This window comes from Protopterus annectens, chromosome 6.part0, assembly GCF_019279795.1.
Source record: "Protopterus annectens isolate FY-2018-M chromosome 6.part0, PAN1.0, whole genome shotgun sequence".
NCBI lineage: Eukaryota > Metazoa > Chordata > Ceratodontiformes > Protopteridae > Protopterus > Protopterus annectens.
The window spans coordinates 1,902,110,250-1,902,123,278 of record NC_056737.1 but is presented as its reverse complement, the minus strand read 5'-3'; the positions used below and the strand labels follow the sequence as shown (position 1 = coordinate 1,902,123,278).

The 13,029-nt window shown below is 38.0% G+C and overlaps 1 protein-coding gene across 1 annotated transcript in view; it reads left to right on the top strand.

Moving 5' to 3' along the window:
- Positions 1-13,029, top strand: part of CFAP65 (cilia and flagella associated protein 65) — a 2,328,717-nt gene that overhangs the window by 1,362,935 nt on the left and 952,753 nt on the right. Inside the window, exon 17 of the mRNA XM_044075222.1 lies at positions 11,272-11,400. Within this exon, the coding sequence (XP_043931157.1) occupies positions 11,272-11,400 (129 nt within the window). The remainder of the gene's footprint in view (positions 1-11,271; positions 11,401-13,029) is intronic.

Here is a 13,029-nt window from a genome sequence, read left to right as displayed (position 1 = left end):
AGAGACCCAGAACCTCAGGAAGCTCCTGCAGGTGCCATTGTCTCTCCCAAATCTTCTCTGGAGTACCCCTCTAAAGAAGTCCCTCAGAAGAGACTGTGCAAGAGGAAGCACATAGACTCCCCTGAGTCTGTCACTTCTGATACCAATTTGGATTGGTCGGAAGGGTTCCCATGGTTCCCCTCTGCAGATGTCTCCTTTGAGGACATCCTTGAGATCCTGAAACAGAGGGATGGCTGAAAGCCCACCAACCCTGCAGAGGAAGAATCGTTATACCTGGAGGCTTTTGGATCTCACCCTTTCACCTCCTGGGTAACTCCCCCATATGACCAACTGTTAGACGTCATATCCTGTAAGGTCTGGACATCGCCTGATACATTGGAGCCTGTTCCAAGGAGGCCTAACAAATTTATTACTGCTCCCTTAGAGAAGGAATTTTTGACTAAAGGTGTCCCTGTAGATGTGATGGTGGTGGTAGCGGCCACCAAGAAGGAGCTATCGGAGACCTCCTCATCCATTCATCCTCCTAACAAAGAATTTATGACTGTGGACAGATATGGAAAGCCTGCCTTTTCTTCAGTGGCCTTCATCCTATGGTTGCTGAATTACCTTACACATTTTACGAGACGTCAAATGGATCTCCTGAAAGAACTTGTAGATATCCTTCAGGGTACTATAGCTTCGAGGTCTGCAGACAAAGTATCCTCTCAGCTCTCTATCCTCATTTCCATCGTAAACTACTCCATGAGACCGATTTCATATGCAGCTGATGGAGTGAACAAAGCAGCTGCAACAGGAATTTCCCTGAGAAGACATTCCTGGATGCGCCTTTGCAACTTTGCCGAACCCTTCAAGTCTTCCTTCACCAATGCCCCTTTGATGGTTCATCCATTTTTGGACCAAAGGTGAAAGATACTTTGACCAGGTGTGAGCAGGAAGGGAAAACCTTATCTGACATTGGAGTCCATTTTTCTGCCCCATCTAGACCTTATTTCAAAGGTCAAAACGGCGGAAAGATGTGGTTCCACAAGTCCCAAAAAGGTTTCTCTTACCCACGGGATGACTCTTCTCCCAGGGGCAGAGGGGGAAGTTATAATGGAAGATGCCAACCTTGCAGCAGTGGGGGTCCACAGAATCAGGGAGACAGAGATGCATTCTCTGACAGGCTTTTCCAACGCTCCTGAAAAGAGGCCTGCCTGCTCTTCTCTGGAGGCATTCGGGGGGTCAAATGTCACTGTACCCAAATGCCTGGCAAGAAATCAAGACAAATGGGTACATCCAGAGGCTATTAAATACCATTTTTCCATTCCCCTCCGGTGAACCAGTCCTTACCAGATGTTCCATCCAGTCAAAAGGACTATGCAATACTAGAGATACTCTCATTTCCAGAAAAAAGAGTCATCCAAGAGGTCCCCACAGACCAAATGGGATCCAGAACTTACTCAAGATTTTTTTTAGTTCCACAAAAGACAGGGGACTGCAGATCCATTCTAGATCTCAGAAAGCTAAACAAAGCAGTGAAGAAGTCAAAGTTCCAGATGGTAACTTTGCAGTCAATATTCCCGTTTATTGGGAAAGATGATTGGATGTGCTCAATAGATCTCCAGGATGTATACTACCATATAATGATGGACAATGGCAATCCAAGAGACATTTACACTTTCAGCTGGGAGCCAGTAATTACCAATTTCAAGCCCTGCCCTTTGGCCTCACTAAAGCCCAAAGAGTGTTCACCAAATGCATGGCAGTGGTAACGGCTCACTTGAGACGTCAGGGATTCCGTGTGTTTCCATACCTAGAAGACTGGGTCCTCTCCACCACCACCAAGCATCTACTACTATGAATGAGAGACAAAACAATGTCATTTTGCGCCAGACTAGGCATCACAGTAAACTTAAAAAAATCTGCTTTGTCGCCATCTCAGCATATTACCTTCTTAGGCGCAGAATTGGATTTAAAAAATATGACTGCAAAACTTAACCCCAGACAGAATACAGTCCCTTCATCAGCAAATCAGAGTTTTGATGTCAAAGAAGAAAGTTCAGGTCAGATATGTGCTGCAGGTTCTGGGTGCCATGGCAGCAGCTATTCTTCTGTAGCACGACTACACATGAAGGTTCTGCAGTGGTTGCTATTTGCTCAATGGTCATTGCAAGATCTTCCTCTTTCACATCAGATTATCATCATGGAATCTTGCAAAACAGATCTCCTTTGGTGGCTGCAGACAGACCAGTTGTATCAGGGCCACCCCCTTGTCTTTCCTCAACTGAATGCAGTACTGACCACGGACGCTTCCCAGATCGGGTGGGGGTGGGGGGGGGGGCATTATCTGGGGATGACAGTCCAAGGCCTATGGCAAGAACATGAAAACCACTTGCACATCAGTGTTGTGGAGATAAGAGCAGTGCTCTATGCATTGCAGGCATTTCAGGACTCTCAACCAATAGGGACGGTTGCAATTCAAACAGACATGTCAGTAGTGTGGTACATAAACAAGCAGGGAGGAATCAAATCCTACCCACTATGTTGGGAGGTGCAACAAGTTTGGCAATGGGCGATCGCTTCTCAACGTTTTCTGATAGCAATGTACATCCTGGGGAAATCTAACATGATTGCAGGCAAACTCAGCAGAGCTATTCTGTTGCCTCTGAAGTGATCACTGAAGACAGAGACTGTAGAAAAGATCTTCCAAAAATGGGACCAGCCTTGCTGTGACCTTTTCTCCACTTCCATGAATGCTAAATGCACCAACAACTTTGCCCTCATTCCTCCTCCAGGGAAGTCACCAGGGGATGCTCTAGTTCACAATTGGCACCTGGGACTACACTATGCCTTTCCCCCAATCCTCTAATTTCCAAAGTACTGCAGAAAACTAGCTCATTGAAAAGCACTGTGATCCTCATTGCTGCTTACTGGCCTCGACAAGTTTGGTTCCTCTTTCTTTGGACCTGTCTGCTGGAGGAACCTTGGATTCTGGATCCATTTCCAGACCTCTTGATCCACTCTTCAAGGGAGTTCCATCTATCTATCCAAACCCTCAAGCTGACAGCATGGCTGCACCAATTCCATGCTTGGCCAGGTGTTTCTCCTTTTCCCCCATAGTGAGTCATATTCTCACCTCTTCCCATAAACCATCCATGAGGAGATTGTATTCCAGTAAGTGGAAAAGATTTTCATGCTGGACTGCGGGACAGAACATAGAACCTTTTACAGCTCCTATTACTGCAATCCTAGAATTTCTTTCCAAACCTTTTGATGAAGGAGCTGCAGCAGCTACCATCAGAGTTCAGTTAGCAGCCATTTCTAATTTCCATACCAGAGAAATGGGAGTTCCTATTATGTCTCATAGGTTATGTAAAGCTTTCCTCAAAGGTACTTTCTTACTCAGACCCCCAATCAGAGAACCCCCCAGTCCCATCGGACTTAAGTCTTGTTCTAAACTCACTGATCTTACCACCCTTTGAACCCGCATCATCTTGTGATTTGAAGAATTTGTCACGGAAGACTCTCTTTTTAGTAGCCATAGCCTCTGCCAGACTGGTATTGGACTTACAAGCTCTTTCTATTCGTTCCCCTTATATAATTTTTCACAAGGAAAGGGTATCCTTGAGAACTAACCCATCATTCCTTCCAAAAGTCTGTTCAGAGAATAATATAAACCAAGCCATTAAATTGACTATGTTTTTTCAAAACTACAGTGACAAGGCAGAGTATAAATTGCATCAGTTGGATGTACATAGGCAGTTACATTTTTACTTACATAGGACAAAAGACCTCACGAAATCCGACCAGCTTTTTGTGTCCTTGTCTGACAAAAAGAAAGGACTGCCAGTTTCCAAAATAACTTTGTCAAAATGACTGACTGAGTGCATTTCCTTCTCTTACAGTAAGAATGATAAACAACTACCAGGCAAGATAGGAAGACATTCTACAAGAGCAGTCTCAACATCCCCAGCCTTTCAGGCTATACTTCCTATTGACTGTTTCTGCAGCTGCCACATAGGTGAGACCTCATACCTTTATCACTCATTACAAAGTAGATGTGGCCTCCTGGAACAGGTCTTCCTTTGGATCCACTGTATTGAAGAGTATTTTTTCCTGAGCCACCCAGGGATTAAGTTGCTAGGGACGCTGTCCCAACCTGCATTAATTTTGGTGAGATAGTGCAACATAACATTAAGAAGTTATGTACTTACCGTAACGTTCCATGTTTGTTGACCATCTCGCCTACATTCTTGCATCCCACCCTCCTACCCCCATCCTGTGTTCCTGGAGGAACGGGTGGGCAATTCTATACTTATGTACATAGTTATGATGATTTGGAGTCTCTGTTTTTTGTCTCATGCCAAGCATCTGTATATATATATATATATATATATATATATATATATATATATATATATATATATATATATATATATATATTTTGGATGTGGCCCAGAGCATCATGGGACAGGGGTTAGCCTCGAGCCAGTGGAAGCTCTCGAGCTTTAGTATTCAGCCGAGTCAGAGCCGTGATCAGCTCTTAACCCAACCTGCAAGAATGTAGGCGAGATGGGCAACAAACACGGAATGTTATGGTAAGTACATAACTTCTTATTTTATCCACTTTCTAAGCATGTAGGGGATGTATGTGTGTGTTATACCTTTCAACTCTACAGATTTTCACAGAATGTTCAGATTTTTGCTTTATATTTTTGGTCTGTTCCTCATAAAAATTCAGTTTTTTCCTTTTAAATTCACTGGGATGAGCCAAGGATTAAAGTTACTAAACAATGACATGCTGTTGAGTTTCAGACTTCATTTCCTTTAGAATATGCTTTCTAACACAAATCCTTTTATTCTATCTACTTTGTAAATGTGTCCCTAGTTTTGGGCCTTTATCCCCAACATTATAATAGGCTTTGTCCAGATTTTTTCTTGTGCTAAGAGCTTGAGAAGTATGGTGTGTGTGTGTGTGTGTGTGTGTGTGTGTGTGTGTGTGTGTGTGTGTGTGTGTGTTTGTGTGTGTGTGTGTGTATAAAAGAGGGAGGCAGCATACTCCTCAGCTGTCCAAGTGTTTGCAGAATATCCAGATTTTTGCCCCATATTCCTCCTAAAAAGGATAGACGTTGCTAAATAATAAAAATTTGAGTTTTAGACATCATACCCTTTAGAAAAATGCATACTAACACAAATCCTGTTATTGTGGCAATTGTCTAAGTTCATGAGAGCAATATTTATAATCTGTCCCTATTTATTTTAGGCTTTGTACAGATTTCTTGCACTAACAGGTTGAGGTGTGTGTGTGTGTGTGTGTGTGTGTGTGTGTGTGTGTGTGTGTGTGTGTGTGTGTGTGTGTGTGTGTGTGTGTGTGTGTGTGTGTGTGTGTGTGTGTGTGTGTGTGTGTGTGTGTGTGTGTGTGTGTTGCCCTAGGAAGAGTTTATTTTCGCATTTGCAAGGAATTGTGAGCTTCAAGGGAAGAGACCTTTACTGTTGCTCATGCTACATCTGGTTAAAATGTGCAACTGTTTTGTTTAGCAAATCGTATTACTATTATGCTATGGAATATTAAAGCAGTGTTAGTAGCACAGCAGGTAGCATATTTGCATCTTGACGTAGACAGCTGTAGGTTCTACTCCCACAGCATGTAGGTTTGTATTTTAAGGGGGCGGGGTGCTGCACTCCTGACTATGTCCTCCTTTGGATGACATGCCTAGTAACTATGAACCTGTTTTTCAGCTTGTCACCCATTCCCTACTGCAGTATACCAGCTTACCATTTTTTAATGTAACATATGCAATTTATTCTTTAAGGGCAGCAGGCACCAAATTTGGAGATGAAACACTGAAATATAAAGTTGTTTTCTAGCAGCAGTGTCTTCATTAGTTTTAGATCTCTTTAATGTGGAATTATTCGGGTCTGTATTATGTTGTTGAAGGGTTTGTTAAGCTAACACCCTTTGATCAACAGGTAAATGTCGAACTCCGAAAACTTCGAACTGCCAAATAAGCAATTTTTTTCCCAGGGAAAACAATCGGTTGGCCAACAAAAAAAAAAAAATCAAACCCTAAGAAGTGGGGGGCTTTGCCCCCCACAACCCCAGATGTGGGGGCTGTGCCTCCCACAACCCCTAACTAAATATACCAACTCAGAGATTGCACTACAGTGGAAAGGGTAAATTCCTGATAACGGCCAAGCAATTTTTTTCCCCTGGGAAAAAATTTGCTTACTTGGCCATTCAAACTTTTTGTAGTTCGACATTTAAGTGTCGTTCAAAGGGTGCTCACTTAACAGACCCTTCGACAATGTAAAAGAGACCCGAATTATTCAGATGACTTTTACTTCTGCAGAGATTGTGTATATTGACTGATATTGGTGGATTGTAATGATAGAAGTTAGAATGGTCTTATGGTTGAAATGTTCTGAATTGGGCAGTTTGTCATTACTAGTTCATATGTTCTGTTTCATTGCTTACTGGAAAAATGTTAAAAACTATAAATTTAAAACACACTCTAACAAATGGTGCTGCATTATACGAGAGTATAATTCAATTATATATTATAAATTAATATAAGGAATATAATTCAGTTGTATATTATAATGAATACAGTCAGGAAGGTGAATTAAATAACTTTTGCATGGCCCTAAAAATGTGTGCAAGGGGCCTATAATTTGAAAATAGCCCAAGGTAAACTTAACTTACCACTGGCCAGGAACATTTTCTCGTTTTCTTTGTATGTGGGTTTCAAAGGTAGAGAAATTTTAATGCTAAGTCTGTTTTCATTGTAAGACTATTGCTTTGTTTAGCAAATGTTTAACAGTTTTTGTGCTGTAAAATTTCAAATAAAAGTAAATTAAAACCAAATATCTGTAATCATTGTAGAAGTAAAGCATAAAACAGTATGCACACTGAAAGTTTTGAACAGTGTTTATGGTAACCGGGGAGAAATAGCCAAGTAATGGGACAGTTGAATGACCAATGGGGGGGGGTTCTGGGTTTGCATCCCCCCTGCAAAGAATCCTGTGGGCTCCCCTGGATCCACACACACACACACACACACACACACACACACACACACACACACACACACACACACACACACACACACACACACGCACAAACACACACACACATATACTGTATATATATATATATATATATATATATATGTCAGATGATCGAGTTTTCAGAAACTCAAAATTTATTTGGATGTGGCCATATGATTGAGCTTCCAAAAACTAGAATAAAAAAAAAAAAAAAATATATATATATATATATATATATATATATCTATATATATATAGATATATATATTTATATATATATATATATATGTATATATAAAACTGCGGTGGTGGTGCTGCGGTAGCATTGTCGCCTCATAGCAAGATGTTGTCCCATTCGATTCTCAGCTAGAGCATCTTCTGTGTGGAGGCATACGTGAATGGAGCGTGCCTTCGTTGAAGGTTGTGCGTCAGGGCTGGTAACCCGGTACGTAAAAATCCACTACCAATCATTAGCGGACCGGAGTTCCGCTGTGGCGACCCCTAACCAGGAAAAGCCAAAAGACACAAACAAAATATAGATATATATATATATATATATATAGATATATATATATCTATATATATATATATATATATATATATATATATATATATATATCTATATATATATATATATATATATATATATATATATATATATATATATATATATATATATATATATATATATATATATATATATATATATATATATACTTTTTTTACTTTTATGCAGGGGGTGGGCAAGCCTGCCTACATACCACATGCAAATTATATATACCAACTCTGACATTGCACTACAGTGAAGAAAAGGATAAATTTCGCAATCCTTGCTGTACTGTGATCAACATTCAAAAGCTTTGAGTTTTCAAAAACTCGATCATATGGTCTCGACCACCATATGAATTTTGAGTATCTGAAAACTTGATCAACTGATAGGGATCCATATATATATATATATATATATATATATATATATATATATACATATGTGTGTGTATATATATATATATATATATATATATATATATATATATATATATATATATGGTTTCACTTCATATTGCCAAAATGCTGAAATATTGAATTTCAGCATTTGAACAGCATAAAGCCGAAACCATCACATCACCGACACTTCACAATCACGAAACCACAATATCAAACACACAGCATACAGCACACAACAAACAAACCATAACACCCACACCACAAAACAATTCAATACAACAAAACACCACACAGACACACACCTACAATATACTAACTCCAAGATCGCACAAACAGTAAAAAAAAAAAAAAAAATCACATACAGCCAACACACACACTCATACCTCCACCTCCCTACCCTAACCCATTCATATAAGTTACAAAAACACTCACACACCTTAAACTGTCGACACAATCCCAGCCAAACACTTCCGTAAGATAACGTAAATGCATAAGCGCAAATTTGACATAGTCCTATTCACATTTATGCACTTTCGTTATTTTGAAGTTTTGGCTTCATGGACATGGATTGCTGAAATTCGATATTTCAGCAATTCGTGATTATGAAGAGAAACCATATATATATATATATATATATATATATATATATATATATATATATATATATATATGTATATATATATTTATATATATAGGTCTATATTAGAACATCGACTTTTTAAAACGTTGAATGTTCTAATAACGACCCCTATTCAGTGAACGCTGACAACATCAAACATGCAGAACAGCGAATTTTTTCCAAGGGAAAAAATTTGCTGTTCCGACACACATACACACAACACAAACACACCAAACAAGCAGCAATCCATGCACATACACCTAAAATCCTACATCTAACCCTACACCAAACTGTACACACACCACTAGCTATCCACTTACATTAACACAAACCCTAACCATAAGGTCCATCACTATCGCACACTCACCTCACCCGTGCCCTAACCCTAACTCACCTACCCTGCCCTAACCCTCATGTCCACACAATCGTACACTTACCTGACCCATGCCCTAACCCTAACTCACAACCCCAAACCCTAACCCTCACGTCCACACAATTGCACACTTACCTGATCCCAACCCATAACTTTCCACCACAGTGCTGAACATAGTGAATCCACAGGAACGGCCAACCAAATTCCTTCCCTAGGAAGAAATTTGCTGTTTTGCAGCTTCGCTATTTTCAGCGTTCGCTGAATAGGGGTCAGTATTTGAACATTTGAAGTTGTGAAACTTCGATGTTCTAAAATAGACCCTATATATATAAATATATATATATATATATATATATATATATATATATATATATATGTATATATATATAGATATGTATATATATATATATATATATATATATATATATATATATATATATATATATATAAATATATGTATTATATATATATATATATATATATATATATATATATATATATATATATATATATCCAAAATCTAAAGAAAACACAAGCCAACCGCGAACAAAAACCAGTGGGCAATGAAGAACTAAACTCCACAATTTTAATACGTGCCAATAAAATAAGAAATACACGTGAAGCGCTTTTCGCCCAGCTCAATAGCCGGACTTCATCAGACCTGATATATATAGGTTTAGTGTCAAAACGTAGAATGATGGTTTGGCTAGCAGTTGGCCAGTTCCCGTGTTTCCAAACGTTAATTGTGCGAGAGTACATACCAGCGAATATCACTGTGCATTCACTGATATGTACTTGATGTTATAACTAGAGATCATAGTACAGTGCAGATTGGGAAATTTATCCTTTTCCTCACTGTAGTATGATCTCAGAGTTGGAATATATAGTTTGCAGGGGGTGTGGGGGGTGCAGGGGTCATATAAATATAAATATATATATATATATATATATATATATATATATATATATATATGGTTCCCATTCAGAAGCCTGAAACATCATAAGCCTGAAAATCAAAATCCTGAAACCAAAAGCCTGAAAATTCAGAATCCTGAAAACTCAAAATCCTGAAAGCCCAAAATCCTGAAAGACCAAAATCCTGAAACTCAAAATCCTGAAAACACAAAATAGACATACTGATGTCATTGTGGCTTTGCTATTGTTAGCCCTGTGGTGTTAGGTCATGCGTTGGGGTCAGGTAAGTGTGCGGTTGGTTTTATTTTAGGGTTAGGGGCGGTTTAAGTGAGTTAGGGTTAGGCAGGTTAGGCATGTATGCAATAGTGACAAATATTGGGGTTAGGGGCGGTTTAAGTGAGTTAGGTTTAGGGTGCGGGTCAGGTGAGTGTGCGATAGTGACGGACCTTAGGGTTAGGGTTAGGGTCAGGGTCAGTTGGTAGATATTAGTGTCTTTATAGTGACATATTAGCATTATTTGTGTTTTCAGGATTTTGAGTTTCAGGATTTTGGTCTTTCAGGATTTTGGGCTTTCAGGATTTTGAGTTTTCAGGATTCTGAATTTTCAGGCTTTTGGTTTCAGGATTTTGATTTTCAGGCTTATGATGTTTCAGGCTTCTGAATGGGAACCATATATATATATATATATATGAGAGAGAGAGAGAGAGATGTGTATGTATATACATATATAGACACACACACACACATATATACATACATATATATATATATATATATATATATATATATATATATATATGTGGCAGTTATCAGAGACTGTGGGCATTTAATAGCTGTTTAAAAGGTGTGTAGCTTTTAATGGAATAATTTTCATTTCATGGTGAGATTCCACATCAGCATGGCTTGGCACATTCTATGATAGTGTAAGAGTAATATGTCTGACACAACTTCTTTTGTGGGCTGTAAGTGATTAAGTAGATATTAGAGATTGACCTCTGTTTATGTGTTGCATTTGTTGTATAGCAGTGGAGGTTAGTAGTATTTTTGCCATTCAAATTTTTATGCTTTATGAGTTTTGGTGACTTGATTTTTGAAACTCTGTACTGAGATTCCCTTCTGCAGTCTAACTGTCAGGCATGGCTTCCTGGCATTTTATTCCTAGCTCCTGTAGTCAATTATAGGCTAGCAGTGGTTGGAGTATCCTCTGCTGTACTGAAAAAAAAGCTGAAACCATTTAACAAGCCCTTCACAGACCAAGTAACCCAGATGTAAGGACTCCAGAGCTGAAGTAAAATTATCTCATGTTATAGTGATGTTGTTACTCTGCTGTAATTTATTAAGCCATGAATTTGCCTTCTGAATGCAACTCTTTATATTTTATTTTTTGTAGCTTTAGAACTTGAACATTATGATGGAACCATCCCTGCAAGGTCAAAGATTATTGTCCGTGCAACAGCTAGGCCAGCACGTAGAGTTCACTACACCTGGACAATTACATATCATGTAGTCACTTCCAAAGGTAAAAAAAAAAATACATGGATTACTTTTTAAAAGATCTGCATCAGTTAAATGTGATGTGTAGGTAAAAGTTTCAGAAGTATTTGTTGAAGCACTTTAAAAAGGTATGCGTGTTTAAATGTAATGTGTATGTAGTACTTTGCATAAGTGAAGAAGTGTAATACTTAAGGTTTATAAACAATCACTGTCCGTAATATCTAATGAAGACTGCATACTAATAGGAGACCTCATAAATAAATGACCCTGAGCAGGGAGTAATAATATATTTACAGTTTTGAGAAAGCGATGGTATGAGACTATTCCTTAGGTGTGGAATTACTGTTTGCTGCAAAATATTGGTACATTTTCATGTGAGGCAATGAAAAGGAAAAAGTAAATATGCTTTGGAATGGAACATTGGTAAAAGTGTGATGCATGTTTAAGAGTTCCTTTCCTAAGTAAGTGGTAATTGCTTGTAGAATTTTGCTTAATGAAATTGTAGATCTTGTCTGGGCTGTGTGACTGTAGCATGAAGATGGGTGAAGTTGCTTATGGAAATACACAAATTAATGCAGTATAGCGGTTAACATGGCAGTTTTGAAGCTGGAACTGTAAGTTGTATTCCGTTGAATCTCTGTATACTCAAGTCACGTTGTGCTCTCTGTTGCTGATTATTATGAATAAAAAAAAAAAAAGTCATTTTTTCAAAAGATTTTTTATTTATTAAACTTAAGTAAAATGATACAATTAGTACAATCATTGCTTGAAGTTAATATAATATTATAAAACCAAAAACAACTTTATAACTATTTACATAATGTACATGCCTGAGAATTTTCATTTAGTATTTGCAAAGCATAAAGTTTCTAATAAAAAAATTATTACAGAGAAACAATTATGCATGGAAATAATGAGTCATTACAATATTTCAGCTTTAAGAGGCAGTGTTATGTTAAATTAAGTCAATGAGCAGTCACACTTTAATCCAGGGACTTTGGTAAGAGATTCGGGTAAATTCTGCTTTCTTTTATTTTTGATCTCTCTATTGGCAGTTTCTTTTAAAGAGACCAGGAATTCTTCAAATTCTGGTGGAGTAGTCCTCCATTTCTCGATTATGTTTTTTCTTGCCACAGCTAAGATTGCCCATAGGAGATAATAATTTTCATCAGTCATTTTGTGATTTTCATGTATATTAAGTAAAACCAATAGTTTAATTAGAGAAAATGTGTCAAAAACCATAAGGCTTTCAAGAATCACCTCTGTTTCCATTCAGTAGGATTTTATAGAAGAAAAATCAAAGAAAATGTGACGCCAATCTGAATTACAAATCTGTGTAGAAATCCAACATTCTGTTTTTCTATTATTACTAATTGTATCCATTCAGTTTGGTGTTAGAAAGGATCTATATATAATAAAGGCAACATTTTGGTTGAGCTGAATGGTATTCCTCATAAGATTACTGTGAAGATTTTTTTTTTTTATTTTTCTGCCCTTTGCCTGCCACCCATCAAGTCTCCACAGTCACAGATGATATTATTCTAAAGATCTGTCAGGTGTGAAATTGTATAAATGAGGTTGTCGTCAAGACAATGGGGACACTTATAATCTCACCAGCATCCTGGCAATCAAGAACCTTTTCCTTTTGCATCCC